At 57.3% G+C, this 21,366-nt stretch overlaps 1 protein-coding gene across 4 annotated transcripts in view; it reads right to left on the bottom strand.

Annotated features, from left to right (window-relative positions):
* Positions 1-19,892, bottom strand: part of WFDC1 (WAP four-disulfide core domain 1) — a 22,662-nt gene extending 2,770 nt beyond the window's left edge. Inside the window, exons 1-6 of one of the 4 annotated variants that reach the window (XR_007455955.1) lie at positions 19,607-19,845; positions 8,006-8,189; positions 5,288-5,371; positions 4,233-4,373; positions 3,839-3,954; positions 953-994 (exon numbers count right to left, since the gene is read on the bottom strand). Coding sequence is in view for 3 of the 4 variants with exons in the window: in XM_049622781.1 (XP_049478738.1) it covers positions 953-994; positions 4,233-4,373; positions 5,288-5,371; positions 8,006-8,189; positions 19,607-19,750 (595 nt within the window). In the remaining variant the exon portion in view is untranslated. Of the gene's footprint in view, positions 1-952; positions 995-3,838; positions 3,955-4,232; positions 4,374-5,287; positions 5,372-8,005; positions 8,190-19,606 lie in introns of all 4 variants that reach the window. The other 3 variants (XM_049622781.1, XM_049622780.1, XM_049622782.1) reach the window with 3 other exon arrangements.
* Between the last annotated feature and the right edge of the window lie 1,474 nt (positions 19,893-21,366).

Below are 21,366 nucleotides of genomic sequence, written 5' to 3'. Positions count from 1 at the left end.
GGATGGATGGATGGATGGATGGATGGAAGGAAGGATGGATGGATGGAAGGAAGGAAGGATGGATGGATAGATGGATAGATGGATGGAAGGAAGGAAGGATGGATGGATAGATGGATGGATGGAAGGAAGGATGGATGGAAGGAAGGATGGAAGGAAGGATGGAAAGATGGATAGAAGAATACAGTATTGGATAGATGTATAGATGGATGGAAGGAAGGAAGGAAGGACAGAAGGATGGATAGAAGGAAGGATAGAAAGATGGATAAAAGAACAGAGTATTAGATAGATCGATGCATGGATAGATGGATGGATGGATGGAAGGAAGGAAAGAAGGAAGGAAGGACAGATAGAAGGAAGGATAGAAAGATGGATAGAAGAACAGTATTGGATACATTGACGCATGGATACATCATGGCTAGATCAATGAAGGATTAGATAGAAGAAGAGTGTCAGCCATATTTCCAACCCCCTGAAAGTAGGAAGGACTTAAACACACCCAGTACCAAGTTGTAACATTTAACACAAAGCCATTTGTCTTCTATGAGCCCCTCGTTGGCTCCCACCTCCTCTCACCACCAGGCAACAGGGCTTCTACGTTCTTTTCTAATCCTAGTTCTCAATTCGTCCCGGGGGAGACATCCCTGAACTGCTGCCTCAGTCCCAGGCTGCAGCCTAGAACGGCCCCTGCCGTGTCAGGTGCCCCTGGAGGGCTGCTCGGGGTGGAGGAGAGATTTTCACACCGGAAGTGGCTTGGCATCCCACCACCTCACCCCCAAGGGCCACCCGATGGCACATGAGCGACTGGGCAGAAACGGGGATTTCCCTTCACAGCAGCTTCAGACCGTAGCCCTCAAAAGAGTCAATGGGGTTCTAGATTTCTTTTTTCACCCAAGAAACTCTCAGTGCCCCCGTTTAGTGCCCTCTGCAAAGGAAGAGTGGTTTCTTCTCCTACCTGGGTATTCCTTGTCAAACTTGTGTCGTAGGAATCGCCCATCTGGAAAACAAGCGAGAGGGTGAAACTCCTTCCAGTGAGCTCAAGAGGCCACAACTATCTTCCTAAGAATACAAAGGCATTATTTGTGCGTCCGCTCTCGTTCCCTGCCAGGTGTGCATGGAGTTTCCAGACGCTGCGTGACGGGCAATATCGCAGCGGATCGAGTGCAGGGGCCGACATGAGCGTCTCTCTGCTCCCCAGGCACAAATGAGAGAGAACTGCAGAGACGTGAACCAATGCCCAGCTTCAATTTGTACGTGTGTTGGAAAGTACAGTGACCTTTAAAGGAAACGCTCTTTCTCTTGAATGCGCGTCGCGTTTATCGTCGTCGTTTTTAAATGAATGAACACACAAATCTTTCTCACGCCTGGGCTTTAGTTTCTAACGTGGTCATCATCCGTGGCCACACAAGGGGGAGCTCTGTGGGGTCCTCAATGGTTTTTGAGTGTAAGGGGGGGTCCCGAGACCAAAACGTTTGGGAACCACTGTGTTAACAGAGGAACCGGGAGCAGAAGTCCAACGTATCCTTCAGCAAAGGTCATGACGAGGTGTGCAATTCGCATGGGGAGTACACGGTGCTTTTGTGAGTCTGTTCCAAGGAGACCTGAATGTCTGCAGTGCACGTGACAAAGTAACTTGAGTAGCTAATCTTCATTGCCCTGCTTCGCTAACCCTCTCTGAGCCTCAGTTTCCTCACCTGGAAATGGGCAGAGAATTGGCACCTCTTAAAATTATTGTGAGGGTTAAAACAAATAATTTCCCTTAAACCATAGATATGCAAATGATAGGAGGAACCACATGAAACTGACATTTTTGTATGTAAAAAAAGTGTTGGGGGGGGGCTCCTGGGGGGGAGCTCAGCTGAGCGTCAGATTCTTGATTTCAGCTCAGGTCATGATCCCAGGGTTGTGGGATCGATCCCTGCCTTGGGCTCCGCACTGAGCATGGATCCTGTTTGGGATTCTGTCTCTCCCTCTCTCTCTGCCCTTCCCCCCTCATCTAAAATAAAATAATTTTTTAAATTATTTTTTAATGTTTTTTTATTTTTATTTTTATTTTATTTATTTTTGAGAGAGAGAGACAGAATGTAAACAAGGAAGGGGCACAGGGAGAGGGAGACACAGAATCCAAAGCAGGCTCCAGGCTCCGAGCTGTCAGCACAGAGCCCGAGGCGGGGCTCGAACTCACGGACTGTGAGATCATGACCTGAGGCGAAGTCGGATGCTTAATCGACTGAGCCACCTAGGTGCCCCTTTAATGTTTATTTTTGAGAGACACAGAGAGATAGAGCGTGAGCAGGAGAGGGGCAGAGAGAGAGGGAGACACAAAATCTGAAGCAGGCGCCAGGCCCTGAGCTGTCAGCACAGAGCCCGACGCGGGGCTCGAACTCACAAACCGCGAGATCATGACCCGAGCTGAATTCAGACGCTCAACTGACCGAACCACCCAGGCGCCCCTACAATAAAATAAAAGAATTTTAAAATAAAAGAACTTTAAAAAGCGGTTTACTCGGGAACTTCAGACGTCTCGAATTACTGAGGATTCCCACTGTTGATGGTCATTGACCCCACCGCCCCCTCCCTTGCTGCCAGCCTATCACTGTGGGGGAACATTTGTGCCAAGGACGTCTGGTAGGTCCCGCAGAAATTTCTCTGGGCAACGCCGCCATGGGTGAGCACCAACCCCCCCCCCCCCCCCGCAGGGCATCAGCACTGTCAACAAAGCACATTTACACACTGGAAACTAACATACTGTTTCGCCAATTTCGTCTCCATTTTAAAGATCTCACTTGGGCAACAGTGAGACATTTGGTTTCCTTGTTTTGCGGCCGTCCTAAAAAGTGTCAGGGTGTTCAGGGCCAGCACTGACATTTATCACACAGGGCGCCAGAACCCCGAGGAGCCGATCCACACCCTCGCGCTGATAGCTTATCAGCAACCAGGGCAAAAACTATTTTCTGAAGCAAATGGCAGGGTTTTTCCAGGCTGGCGGCGATGAAGCGTTCTCGGGCCTTCCTCCTCCTTGGGGACAAGTGTTGGCCCGCCACACCACAGGGAGGAGAGAGAGGCATGTTTGGAGCTGGACACCCTCCACGCACCGTCATGTCATTTTTACAAACTAGATCTCCCCTGCTCGCGGCTGCACGACGATCCCCTGTCCTCACGCAGCACCGGCAGGGTCGCCTTGCCAGAGGCAAGCCTGGGGGACACGGGACGCTCAGCCTCGGAGTGACCTCACACCCATCCCAGAGAAATGCACTGACTCCCCAGACCCTGCTCTCCGAAGAGTCAGCTTTCCTGCCTGTGTCGAAGTTCACGTTCCTCTTAAGACATGAACCCCTCAGATGTCGGGCTCCAGGCGGATGGACCGTAAAACCCAAACGGTCACCGGCACGCCCGACAAGCTGGCTCTCAGAGGAGCCTTGCATCTTGGGTGTAGGCATGAGATCTGCAACCTACTCTCAGAGAGTCCCCCAGGAGAGACAGCAGGGGCTGGAGAGGGAAGAGAGAGACCATAATGGGTCACCGGGATGGAGGGGCCAAGGCACTACTGCCTTGAAGTCTCAAATCATTTCAAATATGTAGCTTAAAAAGATAAATCTTAAATAAGCGGCTTTTTTCTGGTTATCCTGGGACACAGTGCCCCCACTCCTCCCCGAGGCTCCTGCTCCAAAGGTCACCGTTGGAGATCGAGACATTTCCAAACTCCCACGTAATCACCAACAATTACTGCTAACCGACAGCCCCCTCGGAACGAGGCTAAGAGGAATTTCACTAACATTTCTATCCGGAAGGCTCCAACCATCCCTGGGGGCGGGGAGAGCACACGCACGTGCACACGCACCCCACACGGGCTCTGCAGCCCGAGGACAGGCTCAGAATTCCCCCTCTACGGTGCAGACGGTGTAGAGAAGCTTCCGACCTCGAGTTCTCCCTCTTTTATGACACAGATGACAGAGCCTGGGGTAGCATATTATCAGCCCATTTTACAGATGAGGAAACTGAGGCTCAGAGATTTGAAGCACCCGTTCCCAGCTAGGAGGTGGCAGGGCTCCAAGGCCTGTGTCCCCTGCAGGGTGAGACGACTCAGAAGAGGGGAGGCAGGACAGGAGGAGCTGTCGGCCAGGCTTGGGGGGGCGCTGGTGGTTTTCTCTGGGACAGTCCTCCCCCCCTCCCCCCGGGCGTTACAGGGAGGGTGGGGCAGGCGCCAAGAGCACGGCTTGCGCGCCCACACTCACCTGCCTGCCGGCGCTGCTTGACACACTGCCCGCGGTTGGGGATGCCCTCGGCCACATCTCCGGGGCTCAGGATGTGGCAGTCGTAGCCCGAGGGGCAGAGGAGGGGCTCCGCCCCGTCCTCCGTGGTGCTGCAGGCCTCGGCTGTGGGAGGGACACAGGTCGCGTGCTGGGTGGACGCAGGGGACCATCTGCCCCCAGATCCCGGGCTGTGCCTTGCGTCTCACTCACCGTGACACCTTCGTGCACACGCACATAGGCACGCGCACACACACCAACGCACAGCCCAAAGTCACGTGATCCCAAACACCCTAATGTGCATCGTGACACACGTACACACACGTTCACCTACACAGAGGCTCACACTTCACCCAAAAAGGCCTGACACACACACGCACTCACACATGCACACATGTGCACACACACAAATCCTGACACACGCATACGTGCGCTCACATCTACAGCCACAGGCATACACACGCGTTCATACACAACTCCGGACACACACATATTTTCGCCACCCATGGCTCTTACACACAGACACACTCACACCTACGGTCACACACATTTGCATGCACACAGACGCGCAAACATCCAGACGCAGCGCAAGGACAGCCACACGGGTGCCGCGCCGCCTCACCGACGCAGTCGCGCACACGCATGCGTGCAGAGTCACAGGCACAGCCGCACCGACACACGTGCACACACTCCCACCCTCCAGTTTTGGGGACCCCGGGCCTGCCTGCCTGCTCCCCACCCACCCGGAGGAGTCGTCACCACGGAGCCGTGGACCCCTTATTATGATTTTGGGGATCTGAAAGCCACCCCAAACCCCTCCCTCTCAAGTCTCCACCCAGGGAGGAGGAGGCCCCCAGTCCTAGGGAAAGTCGAGCCCTATACGGTTCTGCGTTTTCTGAGAGTCTGGCCAAGCCCCCGTCACCACCGTTCTAGGTCGAGTATTTGAGGTACTGGAGGGCAGGCAGCCTGCCGCAGCAGAGACAGCCTGAGAAGGAGGGATCCTGACTCTGACGCTGGGGTGGGCTTCTCCCCGTAGGCACCTTGCAACACCTCCTCAGGGCCATCCAGGAGCCAGCCGTTGCCACCAAGCCATCGAGGTTTCGGCTGCACTAGCCAGTCTAAAACTAACAAAACGATACATGGTTACACTGAGCCCCGCCCCAGGCAGCTGAGAAACACCCCAGCCTCTGGGAACAGGGCGAGGGGGGGGTGCCTACATTTCACGATGAAACACAGAGGCTCCCTGCCGCACATTCCCCCAGTTCTTTCAGTAACAGAACTTTGAGTTTCGCCTAGGCACTGGGGCCGAGCTGGAGACTACATCTCCCAGCGTTCCTTGCAGCTAGGTGTGGCCACGTGACTGAGTTCTGACCAATAGGATGTCAGCAGAGGCGATGACGCAAGTTTCTGTTCTCGCCCGGGCTTTGGTGCCTGTTTGCTCCGTGCTGTCCCTCTGCCTGCAGCCTGGGAGCCACTCTGACCTTGCAGAGCAACAAGTGGAAGGAACCTGGGTCCCTGGATGACTGGACTGGGGCCACCTACCTGCCATGGACCACCCATCTCCTCGGGCCTATTAACCAAAGGAGGAGTAAATAGGTTGGGCTCCTGGGCTTATGGGTCTTTCTGTCATAGCATCGTGGCCTGCTCTGTGACCAATACATGTTTAACAAGAGGACCAACCCACGCGTAGGGCTGCAAAGTGTTCAAAATCCCAAAGCAGGGGTGGAGCGCCCAAATGCCTCCAGGGTGCAGGCAGGTAACATAAGTAAGAAAAGCCGGCCAGGTAGGGCCATGGCAGACTGGAGACACTCCCTGCCTCAACGGGCCAGCTGCTGGTCGTTGCGACCAACGAACAATCGGACCGCTCTGCCTGGCCAGTGAAAGCCAGTCACTCGCTGATGCGTTGATTCTTTTCATTTCCACTGAGTACTTTTCAGATGCCTAGAGTCTAGTTTAGATGGGGGACGTCCAGCAGTGAAGGAAACAGACCGATCTCTGCCTTATGCGGCTGACCTTCAAGTGGGGAGAACAGTCAATGAGTGAATAAAACACGGTGTTCCAGACTGTGCTATAAAGAAAAATTAAGCAGGGAAAGGAGGGCGAGGAATGGCCGGAGGAGGGCTTGCCATTTCGAGAGAGAGATGTTCCCTGAAAAATGACCACCTCCGGACAAAGATCGGAAGGAGCTGTGTGGGTGTCCCGCGGAAGGATGTTCCAGGCAGTGAGAGATTCCCACATACGGGCCCAGATGCTGGAGTAGGGGCCCCACAGCCCTGCACTCAGGGCGTAAGGCAGTGGACACTCCCAGCGTTGCCTGCTGTGTGATCTTGGGCAAGCAACTCAGCGTCTCTGAGCTTCAGTGTCTTCAGCTGTAAAACAGGGCCGCGTGAGCATTAAATGAGATAATGTATGGAAAGGCTGTCAGGAGTGTCGTGAACAGGTGTATAGTTTGCGCACTGCTCAAAAGCACCTGGTGTAGGTGGCAAGCGAGGCGAGAACACCTGCACGCTGTCACAGTCCAAAGCAAGTGGCATCTTCTTTGACTTACCCACCCAGAGGGAAGTACCTCCTTGTGCTTCCTTCCACTGCGGGGGGGGGGGGGGGGGGGCGGGGGGGGGGCAAATTGTCTTTTTTTTAATAAAGGGCCCTGTAGGAGCTCTCCTGGCCCTGAGTACCATCCCAGTCCCCGGACAAGAGGCAGTGCTTAAACACAGGGTCGATTGTAATTATGAGCATAATTAAGGGTGCCGAGTCCCTTGTCATCGCCGTGACCTCACCCCAAAGAAAACAAAGTGTGGTCATTCTTGCTTTGGCCTTGGGAGGAAGGGCTGGGCTGCCTTCTCAGGCGGCCTTCAGCAGTCGAGGCTCATGGGACCCGGACGCCTCTTCCTGAGAGGGGCAGTCCACACAGGCAGGCTGTCATCGAAAGCCTCAGCCCCAAGGAGAACGGAGAGGGAAGGAGACTATACTGCGTCCCCATCCTACCCACTTAGGGACACCTTTTCTCCGCGCTGGGGAGACGCAGCTGCCTACCCACTCCTCAGTATCCCCGCAGGCTCCCTCCCCTCCCACACCCCCCACCCCCAACCTGTCCAGAAGGGATCTAAAACTCCTTCCCTTCAAAGACGAACGAGCTCCCGAGGGCTCTTTCTGCCAAAGAAGTCGTCATTAAGGTTTAACAAACCCCTTGTGAAAGATCTGCTCCCTGCCACCGCAGCCACCCCGTTCAGAGCCCTCCAGGAGTTGCGTTTCAGTCCCGTTTTACAGCTGGGGGGGGGTTTCAGGGGCTGCCCAGCCAGCCCATGGACTCGAACCCAGGAGTCTGCATCCCCCCTGCCTCTCTGGGGCACACCCCATCCGGACTGCTGAGGTCAGTCTCCACATCCAATACCCCCAGGGCGGGGATCAGGAGGTGAAGGTGAGTGCGTCTGGTGGGGGTTCCGGGGAAAACCGGAGGGCCCCGCTGCCTTCTAGGGGCACCTGGGGCCCCAGCAGGTGGTGGCCCAGGGGCTGCGGTCCCGTGTTTGTAAGAAGAGCCGGACGTGTGTATGTTTTGTTTTAGTGAGAAACCTCCGCATCTCCTTAGGAAGGGGCGTCGTCCCCGGAACCGGCCTCTCCAAGGCCGTGCGCGCCGAGGGCAGTGGCGTGTCCGCACGCGCCGCCGGGGTGCCTGCTCCGCGGGCCCCTCTCGCACGCAGGCGACGCCCCTCCCCGAGGCGCCCCCCGTCCCCGCCCGACTCCCGGGCCCCGGCGCCTACCTGGCGGGGGCGGCACGGCCTCCAGGCAGGCGTAGGCGCAGCCGTTGTAGCAGCAGCGCCGGTGCCGCGGGCATTCGGAGTCGGCCTGGCAGCGCGCGGCCTGGCAGGCGCCCGGGGGCAGCGAGCGCGGCGGCGGCGGGCAGCGGTCTGCGCGGGGCTGCCGGGGGCCCCCCGCCTCCTCGGCCTGCGGGGAGAGCGCGCGTCAGCGGCGCGGACCCGGCCCCCGGGTCCCCGTCGCCGCCCAGCGGAGGTGGGCGCGTGCGGGCAGCCGGCCTGGAGAAGCGACCCTGTCCTGCGCCCGCTCCGGATACGGATCTGCGTGCGCGTGTGTGCGTGCGTGTGCGTGCATGCGTGTCGCGTGTGCGTGTGTATGTGCGCGCGTGTATGCGTATGCGCGCGCGCGTGTGCATGCGTGTCCGCGTGTGCGTATGCGTGTGCGTGTGTGCACGTGTCTGCGTATACACACATGGATATATACACCCATAGATTTCTACATATATCTCTCTTACAACCCGTATGTTTACGCAGAGCTCTGAGGATTTACAACCCACACCGAAGACGGATAAACCCACACAACTTGGAGAAATCTCACAAACAGAATACTGAACCGGAGGGGGGGAAAAGCCAGCTCCAAAGAGAACACACAGTGTGGTTCCTTTGATACTTTTAGTTCAAACACAGACAATGGTGATGTCTGGTGTGAGAAGTCAGCAGAGTGGCCCCCCGGTGGGTGGGGACCAGGAGGGGCCCCGGCCCGCCCTGTTCTGCTTCCTGATCTGGGTGCTGGTTACACGGTGTGTTCACGTTGTGAAGCTGGACACGTGATTTTCCTACTTTTCAGTATTATGTTTCAATAGAAAGTTAAAAATAAGATACAGTACTTACCATATAGGAAATATGGGCACATGACAAATAAAATAAGCACTTTAGAGGTGAGGCTGGGAGGCTTTGTCACCCCAGGCAACCCACACTGGGTCCCTTCGACACCAGCCCCCATCCATGCTGGGAACACTGTTCTGCTTCTGGATTTGAAAGTGGGCTATGCGGACAGCATGCCTTACACCCCCTACACACACACACACACACACACACACACACACACACACAGAATAGATTCATTGGGAAAAACCACCCAGGCTTCCCCCACCTCTTGGCCCCTTCCTCAACTGCTCCTGCCATCTAAATTCCTATTTGCCCCTGGCCTCCGCTCCCCTGCAAATGTATCCATACTTCAAAATCCTGCCCCCTTGTACAAGCAAATAATGCTTGTCTGCGGACTGGAGTAGTGTGTGGCCATTAAATCTGCCTTTAACCCACTGATGAAAGATCGCCAAGATATGGTGGTTGGTGAAGAATATGAAGGTGCAGGGGGCTCCTGGGTGGCGCAGTCGGTTGAGCTCAGGTCAGGATCTCATGGTTTGTGGGTTCGAGCCCCGCGCGTGGGGCAGCTCGGGGCCTGGCGCCTGCTTGGGATTCTGTGTCTCCCTCTCTCTGCCCCCCCCCCCCCCCAAAAAATAAATAAACATTAAAGAATTAAGGTGCAGAACAGTTTGTACGCTACAAGCCTACGTTTTAAAATACACATATGCACACTCATGTAATATGTATATGCCTGCCCAGAACATTTTTGGAAGGATACACAAGAATACGCAAGAAACTGTTATCAAAGATTGCCTTTGGAGAGAAGAATTCAGTTCTGAAGCAGCCAAGGGGGTGTCTCTTCACTGGGTATTCATTTGCCCTGCTTCAATATTATTTTTGCCATGCACACAGTATTTTTTCAGTTTTAAGAAGACGATCAAACATTTGAAAAAGAAGTACGTATGAAAGCATTTTTAATTTTTTTAATACTTATTTTTGAGAGAGAGAGAGAGTGAACAGGGGAGGAGCAGAGAGAGAGGGAGACACAGAATCCGAAGCAGGCACCAGGCTCCGAGCTGTCAGCACCGAGCCCGACCTGGGTCTCGAACTCAGGAACCGCGAGATCATGACCGGAGCCGAAGTCGGACGCTCAACCGACGGAACCACCCAGGCCCCCCATGAAAGCATGTTTAACGACAGGAAAAAACACTTAATGATATGTTAGGGAAAATAAAGAGCAAGGAGCAAAATGGCATATGCCCTCTGACCTCAACGGAGTTAAAAAAAAAAAAAAAAGGCGGGAAGGTCAAAAATGTGTCCACATCCTTGCCCCCCACCCACCCGCCCCAGCTATTGCGGAGGCTGCAAAGTCTATGCGCTGCTTCCAATGCCCTGTAGGGGGCGTCGGGTCACCGAGGATAGGTCCCGAGAGCAGGTGCATTTTGGAAGTGTCATCCCAAGGACCACCGGTTTTCAAACTACGTCCCAGGGCACCCGTGGGGCTTAGAGGGAGGGCAAGAGGGAGAAGAAAGCAGGGACCAAGTGAGGCAGGGGCAGCTTGGGGAGGACGGGGCTCCCGGCCCCTCCCCAGCTTCGCCCAGAGAAGTCCTCTTTTCTCCTATATATATATGTCTGCCATTTAATTCGTGAAATGTAAGAATGAAGCCAACATTTGGCGTATAAGGAAACAAAGGCTGCAGAAGACTGGTGGTTCTCCCCCCAAAACAGAGGGGAGACCGGAGCGCGGATTCGCAAACTGGTTCAGCCTTTTCACCACCCCCTGCTCAGGCCGGTCCCCGTAAGTCCTGTATCATCGTGAATAATTTTCAACCCCGCGCCGTTAGCTCTTACTTCGTTTTCCTCAGAATGAACAAAATTGGACTCCCGTTGGGGCCTGACCACTGTGATCCTAATGCAAGGTGGCAGCCGCCCAGCCTCCTTGGGAGGGTGATGAGGAAAGGCCCGCGCGTGGTCGGGAGGCTGGGGTGGGGGGCGGGGGGCTTCCGCATGGCCTGTTCGGACTCAAGTCCTCATTTATGGGACTGACTGCAGCCTGCGGATCAGAAGTGAAACCCTGTGTCCCCTCCCCACCCCCACCCCAGCCCCTGCCTCCCAGTCTGGTGACTTCCTAATGGCAGCCCAGCAGGGGTGTGCAGAGAGATCAATTTTAGATGTGCCCCTGCTTTCTGAGGGACCTTCACACGTCGTCTTCCAGAATTTGGAAAGGACAAAAGAGATAAGCGCCTTAGAAGTCAAATCTCCCGAGTTATTTACGGTGCGGCAGAAACAACAGATGGTCGTGGGTGATACAGAACCGATGTCACCGAGGGGCCCAGATTAAAGGATTAAATGTTTTGGAAAATATTTCGTATCATGCAAGGTGATGCCTGAAGAGGGTCCTGAAAAAGCGTGAATTTTAGGAGCTCTGGGAGAGAACTTTTATCAGAGAGAGAAATACATCACCCTCAGTGGGGCCCCCTCCCGTGGAGGACAAAGGGGTAAAGGTCAGCCAAAGCTGGCTGGTGCCCGCCCCCAGCCCCTCTGCCTCCCAGACTCACCCCTCCCTTGTGCATCCTTGTTCAGCCGTCGTGGCTTCTCTGAGGTCCCTGGAGCGGTCCTACCTCCGGGCCTTTGCACGGGCTGTCTCCCACCTGAGATGCCAGCCTGGCCGCGCGCTCACTTCCCCCAGGTCTCCACGAACAGGGGCCCCTCTCCAACTCGGCACCTCTTAACAAGCCTCAGCACCTGCTCTGGTCGCATGAGGCCAGCGGGGGGGGGGGGGGCGTCCTATTGTTATCCCCACTAAAGATGAGGCCCCTGAGACCTGCAGAATGAGAGGTGTGCCCAAGGCCACAGGCCGAGAAGGGTCATGAGCCCAAGTCTACACGTCTCTCTCCAGAGGCCCCAGTAATGGATCCAAACTATACATCTAGAATCAGCAGCCTCAATTTCTGAAGGTTTGCTCAGACGCCTTCCTCCTCCTTGCCTTGAAGCCTTCCACACACTGTTCCCTCCGCTCAGAACTTTCCCCAGATGACTGCTGCTCTTTCTTTGGGGCAAGAACTTAGGAGCTGAGTCTGGTTTTTGAGCGTAGCAAGGTGGATGGGGCTAAGGCCCGTGACCTCGTCAACTGTTGAGGCTGAGTTCGGCAGGGATCTAACGCGCTAGACAAGTCTGGGTTTGAATCCTGTAGCTCTGTGATCATGCAGGAAAGCCACGGACTTATTTCAGCCTCTGTTTTCCTCCTCCGCAAAATGGGCGCAGGGGGTGCGTGTGCTGCCGACGTTTGTGGTGGGAGCCGATGAGGTCGCGCCTGTGCCGCAGGCACGTTCCAGCCTCTTGGAATTACCTTACTGCTCTTGTTGTCGGGTCTGTCTGGATCTGGGGCTTCCCCGCCTCCCCCTCCCACGTCCCCACCCCTGCCCGCCACCAGTGCGCCAGCCCCAGCTCAGGACACAGTCAGAGAACCGCCTCCCCCGGGCACAGATTCTGGAGAGAACTCGTCCCAGGCTCCACCCTTCGCAACCCCAGTCGGCCCGGCCCTCCAGCGCCCCTCGGCCGAAAAGAAAATAACGGCACGTCAAATCGCCTGGACGGACAGACGAGGCGGCTCACCCCAGAACGACAACACCCTTCGCGAAAACCCCAGGGCAACCGGTGATTTCCAGCTTTTATTTCCATGCCTGCGAAGGGGCTGTATTGCAAGTCTGTTTCCAAACAGCTGCTGCACGCACATTTACAGAACGGCCCAGACAAGAACTCTCCAGGGCGGTGTGCCCTACTCGGATAAAAACGCCTCCCCCTTAAGATTTCCCACGAGGTGGGTATGGTTTTTTTCACTCCTCTGGGAGACAGTTCTGGAGGCCCCTGGGGATCTGCGGGGCCATTCTACTGCCGGTGCCCCCGGGGAAGCGGGTTAAGGAAATACCGATTCTGGCCCCTTTCGGCGGAAAGCGCCAATCCTTCAAGTTCAAGTGTGGATTCTCCTGAAGCCAGCAGCCTCGTGTGCAACCAAAGGAGGCCGGCTGAAGAAAGAATGGCACATCTGTACCGCGGAACACAACAGAGGCCTTTGAAAAGAGGACACGGGGGGCGCCCGGGTGGCTCAGCCGGTTCAGCGTCCGACCCTTGATCTCGGCTCAGGTCACGATCGCGCGGTCCGTGAGTTCGAGCCCAGTGTCGGGCTCTGGGCTGACGGCTCGGAGCCTGGAGCCTGCTTCCGATTCTGTGTCTCCCTCTCTCTCTGCCCCTCCCCCGTTCATGCTCTGTCTCTCTCTGTCTCCAAAATAAATAAACGTTAAAACAAAACCAAAAAAATGGTTCGTTTCATGTGACGTGAATTTCATCTCCATAAGACATCTTTTACACACTGTGAATAAACGCCACGAAGAGAAAAAAAAAAATGTGAGTACACCTGTTTTCACGGGATTGCTGGGGCACACACACACCAAAATGCCAACGGGGCTTACGCCCTGGACGAAGAATTCGAGCTTTTTTACGCGGTTGCCACTTTCGGTATCGCCTGGATTTCTTCTGCAGTAAACATTACTTGTATAATCAGGAAACAATCTTGAACCGTTTCCATTTAAGGAGAAGGAATCCAATCTCCAAAGCTGCCCCGATTTACCCACATCCCTCCCTCTGCTCTCCACCCACTTCATTCCGCGTGCAAGAGCTTTACCCTTCTTTGGAATGTTCCAGCAACTTAACGGCCAGACCAATAAAAGTGCGCCCCAGGCCTGATTTGCTTGGTGCCGGAAGAAAGCCAATTTTCCTCTAAGCGTTACTTGCCCTTCCTCTGGAATTTGGACGTCAAAAGGTCTAAAAATACGTCTGTCCCTGGAACAGGGGCTTACAGCTCAGCGCGCGTTGATGAATGCCGTTTCCTGACGCCCTGGGACCTCAGCGCTGGGCTCTGGGGGCGGAACTGGGTGCATCGCTAAGGGACTTCCTCAGAGAGGCACGCAAAGTCCCAGATCTCACACCAGCGATGACCTCATCGCAGTGCATGTTGCCGGCAAACTCGACCGACTCCTTTAGCCGGGGGCCCCCCCGGCACTGCGGCGCACCAGGAAGTCTTCTGGAACTTTCTATCCCCTTCCATCCTGTTCTGGAAGGTTTTAACGTAACTTATCCATTCCCTTCGTGGTACATTCATAGTCCCCAGGCCGACTACGTGCCAGGCGGGCTGGCTCCAAACAATGCTGGGCCGGACCAGAAGACATCCCTCCCTTCACGGGGCTCAGCTCCAGGACAAGGGACAAACACCAAACCAGACGTCACACAGAGACCGCAAGCATATTGCCTTTTTTTTTTTTTTCTGCCATCTGCAAAATCGGGTAATGAAAAACTAAAGCCACATTAAAAAAAAAAAAAAAAAAGCATGCACATCATATTAAAGGGGCTGAATGCTAGGGAGAAGTCGAGGTGATATGAAAGCACTTAAGGGAACCGCCTTCCGAGAAGAAGACCGAAAGCTAAGACCACGACGACCCGGTGTGGGTGTGCTTGCCCATCACCCACACGGAAATTCTGCTCCCGTTCCCTCCCCGCCAGCGCCCGGCACCTCTAACCGACCGTCTGTGTCTAGGGGCTTGCCTATTCCGGAAAGCCGACGCAAAGAGATCCTACGGGATGTGGCCTTTTGTGGCCGGCTTTTTCCGCTTAGCAGAATGTTTTCAGGGTTCATCCCTCCGGTAGCAAGTGGGACGACCCCACTCCCGTTTCTATGGCTGAATAATATTCCACCGCATGGATTGGTTGTCTTTCTTTTTTTTTTTCCTTCTGAGCTTCCGGACCTTTCCAGCTCTCTGCTTTCTCACCTCCCTCCCTCGGGCACGCTCCCCGATGATAACCACCCGGTTGCCCTGGATGCTTCTTCCCTTGGTCATTTCCGCCCGGGACTGATTTCAGGCCCGGAACCTCAGATGGGGAAGCCGGCTGCAGGGAGGAGAAAGTGACTCGGCCAGCTCATCGCCACCCCCGCCATCCCCCATTCTGAAGAGGTTTCCGCGTGCCCGTGACGTGCGGGACACCGGGCTACGGCCAACCGTGGGGTTGTTCCCCTCGGCACGTCACTTCCCCTCTCCCGCCCCCAGGTAGGACCCACGGGGCCTTGGCCGTGAACACCCCAGGGCCCCCGAGCAGCCCTCGCTCCTCTGCACGGAGGCGCCTTAGAGGTCCCGATGATGGGGTCCCGCGGGGGGTGCGAGCTCACATCTTCCGAGGAGTGAGGCGAGTCCCCGGGACTCCGACGATGTAATGACCGCTTCGCCCGTCCCCGGCCGGAACGGCCTGGGGGTGAGTCACGTCTCACCAGGGCCTCGAGTTCCTCATCCGGGCGAGGTCTGTCGTCGGGGCTGCTGGCGGCAAGCAGTAGAAACTGGCAGAAACTGGACACCGCAGGGGTGTCCCCGGGGCCGCTCTGAGAAAGCCCCACAAGCTGGGGGCTGGACACAACAGGGGCGCGCTGTCCCACGGCTCTGGAGGCCAGGAGGCGGAAATCAAGGTGGGGGGGCCTGGTTTCTTCTGCAAGCTGTGTGGGAGGATCCGTGCCGCCCCGGTCTGCGGCTTCTGGTGGCTCCCGGCAATCTGACGTCGCTTGGCTCGGAGACGCAGCTCTCCATTCGCCACCTCTGTCTTCACTTGGCCTCCCCGCCGTGGGTCTGCCTCTGGGTCCCCTCTCCTCACCAGCCACACTGGGTTCAGGGAGCACCGGCCTCACTCCCGAGTGTCCTCGTCTTGATGAATCCCATCTACACCAGCCCTGTTTCCAGATAAGGTCCCGTTTCCAGGTAACCAGGGGTTAGGATCTGAGCATCTCTTTCTCGAGGGACACGGTGGAACCCACCACGCACGCCCGAGACCAGGATTCCAGGGCAGGGCGGGTTCTTGGGAGGGGTCCCAGGAAGCTCCAGCGGGCCGGGAAGGGGCAGAGCCCATCCAGGGGGCGTTAATTCGCAGGCAATTGACAGGCGGGGGTGGGGGTGGGGCAGCTGGCGCTCAGACCCGAGGGGAACCTCTGGGACACCCTACAGACTGTTCTTCAGAGGTGTCCCGCCCAAGGATGAGGAAGCCAGGTCTGTCTTCGAGTCCCATCTGCTCCCCTGGTGGGAACCCCCAGCATCTTGGCCCGTCCTGGGTGTCGGCTGAGCGTGTCCCCCAGCCAGGGAGGTACGGTCGTATCCGAGAGCCCTTCTGCCTCTCCCACTCGTGCTAACTTCGCAAAAAAAAAAAAAAATAAGCAACAATAAGATGCAAGAAAAGACTCGGGAGGTCACAGAAATCACAAGGGGAAGGGGAGCCAGCTTGGGGAGGCAGCCCTTCCTCCTGCCGCACCCCCTCAGGGCCCCCTCCGCCAGGCAGGCGCCCCTGGGCAGGGTGGGAACTGCCCAGCGACCTCCAGCTGCCCTGGACGGGAGCTTGGGGGATGAGCCAGACTCAGCCATGGTGACACGCGGAGAACTGGGGCCACCCGGTCCCCCGTGACATAGTGGCTGCAGAGGGCCCCACCCGGTAAATTGGGAGGCTCCTGAGACTTAACAGGTGGCGAGTGCTTGTCCTCACACATAGCGAGGGCTCAGGAAAGCACCGTTCCCATCGAACGCCTGCTCCACCGAATGGACCGAGTGCCCCAAAGCAGGCGGCCGGGCTATTTACAAACATCTTGCCTCTGTTTTATCCAGCCTGGCAAATATTTTGGTGCCATGTTTTTTGTCTGGTCCGGTTTTATGTTTATTATTATTTTTTTAATTTTGTGAATGTTTATTTTCGAGAGACGGGGGGGGCGGGGAGGGGCGGAGAGAGAGGGAGACACAGAATCTGAAACACGCTCCAGGTTCTGAGCTGTCGGCACAGAGCTCGACGCGGGGCTCAAACCCACGGACTGCGAGATCATGACCGGAGCCGAACTCGGGTGCTTAACCGACGGGGCCCCCCAGTCGCCCCGTGGTCTGGTTTTGTGTTTAATAGTGCACATGAAGAGGAGGGGCAAAGCCGGTGCTGCCCGTCCCCCCCACGCTGTAGGTGGGGAGGCCAAGGTTCAGAGGGGGGACCCTCTTTCTCACGACGAGCCCTCCAGTGGCCTCCTTGGAGACAGAAGGCCGTGCCTCCCTCTCTGCCGTGTCTCTAAGTCCTCAGGCAGGAAGGCAGGTGGACACGGTGACCAGGAAGTGCGCTGGGCCCGCTCTGCCCTCTCTGCCCAGGGCTGGGCCTTGAGAAAGGGAGAAGGGGCAGCCACGTGCTGGCCCAGGCCCTACAACCAGCCTTGGCAGGTGCCCTGTGAGGCCACCTCGAGGGCGGGCGCCTTGCGAGGAGCTGAGCAGTGGCTCTATGCTTTGATTTTTTTTTTTTAATTTTTCAAGTTTATTCACTGTGAGAGAGGCAGAGCGAGCGGGGGAGGGGCAGAGAGGGAGGGGAAGAGAGAATCCCAAGCGGGCTCCGTGCTGTCGGCGTGGAGCCCGACGCGGGGCTCGAACGCCTGAAATGCGAGATCGTGACCTGAGCCGAAACCGAGAGTCGGACGCTTTTCCGACCGAGCGACGCAGGCGCCCCTGGTTTAATTTTAACAAGGGCTCTATTTAACTCTCCAGAGCGGGTTTCAGCACCCTACGGGACACCCGGCCTTTCCTCACCCTGACCTGCCCCCCCCGGTCCTCGAGGGTCCGGGGTCAGGGCTGAAGACCACCCTCCCCGCCGCCAACCCCATGCCCAGGGTCCCCAGCCTCCCAGCCTCCCCCCCCCACTGTGGGACAAAGTGGAGATCAGCCCAGACGACACGTTGGAGATCTCTTTGTGGTCCGAGAACCAAAGTCCTAAATGAGCCATCCCGCTGGGCCAGCAAAGAGCAAGGAGGTGTCAAACCTGAGAGGGGTCTCTCTCCCTCCTTGCACAAACCCTCCCCTGCAGTGAGGGCCCCCTCAGGGGCTCCCAGATACACGATTTGTGCCTCATGCTCTGCCCACATTGCGTCTTCTTCCAGGGATGTCCTTACTCCTCCTAATCCTTAATAGTTCTTCAAGATCTGGCCAGGGTCTCCCCTCCTCCAGGAGGCCTTCAGGGATTGCTCTCCCTTCTCCAAACACCTACCGTCATTTCAGTTGCTGCTATTCTTTTCCAATCCCGGTGGCCTCCTGCCTGAGCTGGAGAACGTGAGCCCTGGAGGCTGGGATTAGCCTCGATACAGTTTCAAGCATCTCACCGTGGCGGGAGTCATGAAACATTCCCCTTTCCCACTGATCTACCTGGCAAACTCCTACTCATTGCTCAGAGCCCAATGTTGAATGTCCCCAACCCTGGAAGACCCTTTCCTGACTCTTCTGGAGCAGAGCTGAACACATTCTTCTGGGCTTCCAGTGCGTTTGCCCATAATTAATTCACAGGAACGTACCGAGTGCCGACTGAATGGCAGACGCCTGGCCAGGCACCAGGAACACTGCACTGAACGAGACACAATCAGGCCTCACCTCGAGGGTCCTATATCCCACCTGGGGTGGCAAGCGCCACCCAGTTTCACAACGATTTCACGAAGTCACCAAGAGGCACCGAGCACTTGCTATGTTAAGGGGACTCGTTCAATCCTGCGAGAGTCAGTGCTGTCTCCTTGACTCCTCCCCACCCCTGTGCTCCTTGTGCTAGAAAGGGGGGGGGGCGTTAAGATCACACACATCCCCCCCCCCCCCCCCGGGGCGCCTGGGTGGCTCAGTCGGTTGGGCGTCCGACTTCAGCTCAGGTCACATTCTTGCAGTTCGTGAGTTTGAGCCCCGCGTCGGGCTCTGTGCTGACAGCTCGGAGCCTGGAGCCTGCTTTGGACTCTGTGTCTCCCTCTCCCTCTGTCCCTCCCCTGCTCACGCTCTGTCTCTCTCTCTCAAAAATAAATAAACGTTAAAAAAAAATTTTAAAAAATAAGATTATACCCTCCTGCCCCCGGTCTCTCTCTCCTGGTCCCCTTCCTGCCTTACTTCTCTCCTTGGCACCTGTTGTCCTTATCTCTCACTTACTCTCTCACTACGTCGCGATCTCCCCGAAGCAGAGAACCGCTGTCTATATGCCCACAGCCTAGAAGAGTGCCCGGTAAACAGGGGTGACCGAACAACAGGTGTTGAAAGAACCGCATCCCTCTAACACTCTGTCTTTTCCAGATGAGATCGCTGGTGCTCAGAGATGTCAAACAAGTCGCCTGAAGTCACACAGCTGGTGAGCAGCAGAGTCTGAATGCAAACCCAGACCCCCGGCTCCAAGGTGCACGCTTCCCGCTCTCTGCTGTGCTGTCCTATCCCTTCGTACCGCCAGCACACATCACCCGACCGCCTCCCCCACTCGACCACGTCCCCCCCGAGGGTGGGAGCCGCTGTCTCCGTGTTGAACCCACAGGACCGCACACAGTGCCTGACCCAGCAGAGCAGTTTCTACTAAATGTTTACTGAACGAGTAAATGACCGCACGAATGCCTAATTATATCTTATAAACGCTTGGTTGTTGATGGTTGAGAACACAACGCTCAGTTTCGAGCCCTTGGGAGTCTCAAAGTGGGGGCTGTCCTCTTTGGTGGGCCAAAGCGTGTCACAATCCCCCTGCGCGTTTTTTACAGCGCCCTCCGCCTCTTGGCTCACAGACCAGGGGCCGTGAGCGAGGGCGGGGAGCTCATCTGCCCACCTCCCGACCTTGGCACACGTGCGTGCCGGCCCGCCCGAGTCTGGGGGCCGCCCGTCCCCTCCCGGCCTCCCCGCCCCGGGCACTTACGCGGGGCTTCTCGGCCAGCCTGGTGTGTAGCGCCCGTCTCCAGATATTCTTGGCAGAACTGGCTTCGCGGACAAGCAGCAGGAAGGACAGAGCCCAGATGACCTTCCTCCCGCCGCTGCCCATCCCGCGGCCGGGAGAAGGCATTTCCTCCCACACGGGCAGAGAAGAGGGGCCCCTCTTGCCAGGAGGGGGGGGGGGCTGCAAGTGGGGGACAGAAGCGTGCACGGTCCGCCGGGCTCTCAGCTCCACTCGGCCGGGCCCCTCGGATCATGTGTCGGCGCCCAGCACATGCCCCCACCCCTACCCCCACCCCTGCCGGTGGCCGGCCCGCCCTATTTTTAGCTTTGCCCTATAACATCTGGCCGCAGAGTCGCCACATAGATGTCTGCAGCCCAGGCAGCTGAGACGGTGGAGGCAGGAGGAGGGGGGCACGGGCTCGCCAGAGACGTGGCCGGGACACATTGGGATAATGAGCATTTGCGTGCAGGCTCGGTCCCCTCCCGGAGGAGGTGTGCTGGCTCCCGGGGCGGGGGGAGGACCCTGGGCCGGTGGGGGTGGGGGTGGGGGTGGGGCGGCTCACAGCTGCCACCTCACCCAAGTTTTGAGCTGAGCCGATAGGCTCTGCCCATGGAAGCTTCTTCGGAACATGGTGCTGAGTGGGGACCGGCCGAGCCCGGCTGCGGAAACCTCGGCGTCCTCGCCTCGCGCGCGGCCGAGCGGACAGCTGCGTCGTGGGGTCCTTGGGGAGGGGTCGGCGAAGCTTTGCACGCGTCGTGAGTGTGCCTGCCGGGGCCGGCCCGCATGTGTTCGGGCCGCGCACGGAAAAGCGCCGGGCTCAGCGCTTCACCAACGTTCTGTCGCCGGCTGCGCACAAGCAGCCCCTCTGGTGACGCCCGTTTCGCAGGGGAGGAAACACAGGCGCAAGACCGCCCGCGGTCCGGCGGCCAGCGGCAGAGCTGGGGCTCGACCCCAGGCCCCTGTGACCCCACGACATACCACAGAAGGGCCCCCCAGCCCCAGACTTAGGGACGCACCCGGGTGGCGAACCAGCTCGGCCCGTGTCCGCGTGCTGCTGGGAAAGCCTGCGCCCCGCGTCCCAGTTCTTTCCCCTGTGACACTGACTTTGTCGTCTTGGCGACAGTGGCAGGAGGGGCTCAGAGACCCCCGAGGCGGACGCCAGCTCCAGAAGGTCAAGCCTCCGTGCCTCTCTTATTTGCCTGCACAGGGCCTGGCCTGCGTCGGTGCACGGAACAAATGTAGCCGTCACGACGACCCTGCGAGGAAGGGGGCCTCGTCTGCAGATAAGAGAGGCAAGACAAAAGTCAGGCGCATCTCCTAGCCCCCAGGACACGGCGTGGGGCTGGCACACAACAGGCACTCGATAAAGGCTCTTGAGCTGAGGAGTCACCCCCGCGGCAGCATTCGGATCCCAGGGACCCAGGGCCGAGCTGGGACCCATCGGGTAATTTCTTGCAAAGATTAACTTCTAAAAGGGACCCTCCGAAGTCCTGAGGACAGGAGGGGTGACGGCCCAGGGACACGTGAACTACAGGTCTTAATGCGGCAGGAGAAAGGCTCTGGGAAGAGAAGTAAACACGGAACAAATCTGCCTGGGAAACCAGCCGCTTTCCTTTGATCAGAATCGAGGCAGGAGCCCGGCCCGACAGCCAGGCCGGACGGCCCAGCGGGCGCCGGGGCGGGGGAGGCCAGCCGGGGCCCGGGGCCCAGCCGGGATCGCGGGGCCGGCAAAGCCGCCCGGG

Source organism: Panthera uncia (assembly GCF_023721935.1).
Source record: "Panthera uncia isolate 11264 chromosome E2 unlocalized genomic scaffold, Puncia_PCG_1.0 HiC_scaffold_20, whole genome shotgun sequence".
NCBI classification, from domain to species: domain Eukaryota; kingdom Metazoa; phylum Chordata; class Mammalia; order Carnivora; family Felidae; genus Panthera; species Panthera uncia.
This window is presented reverse-complemented; position numbering and strand designations above follow the sequence as displayed.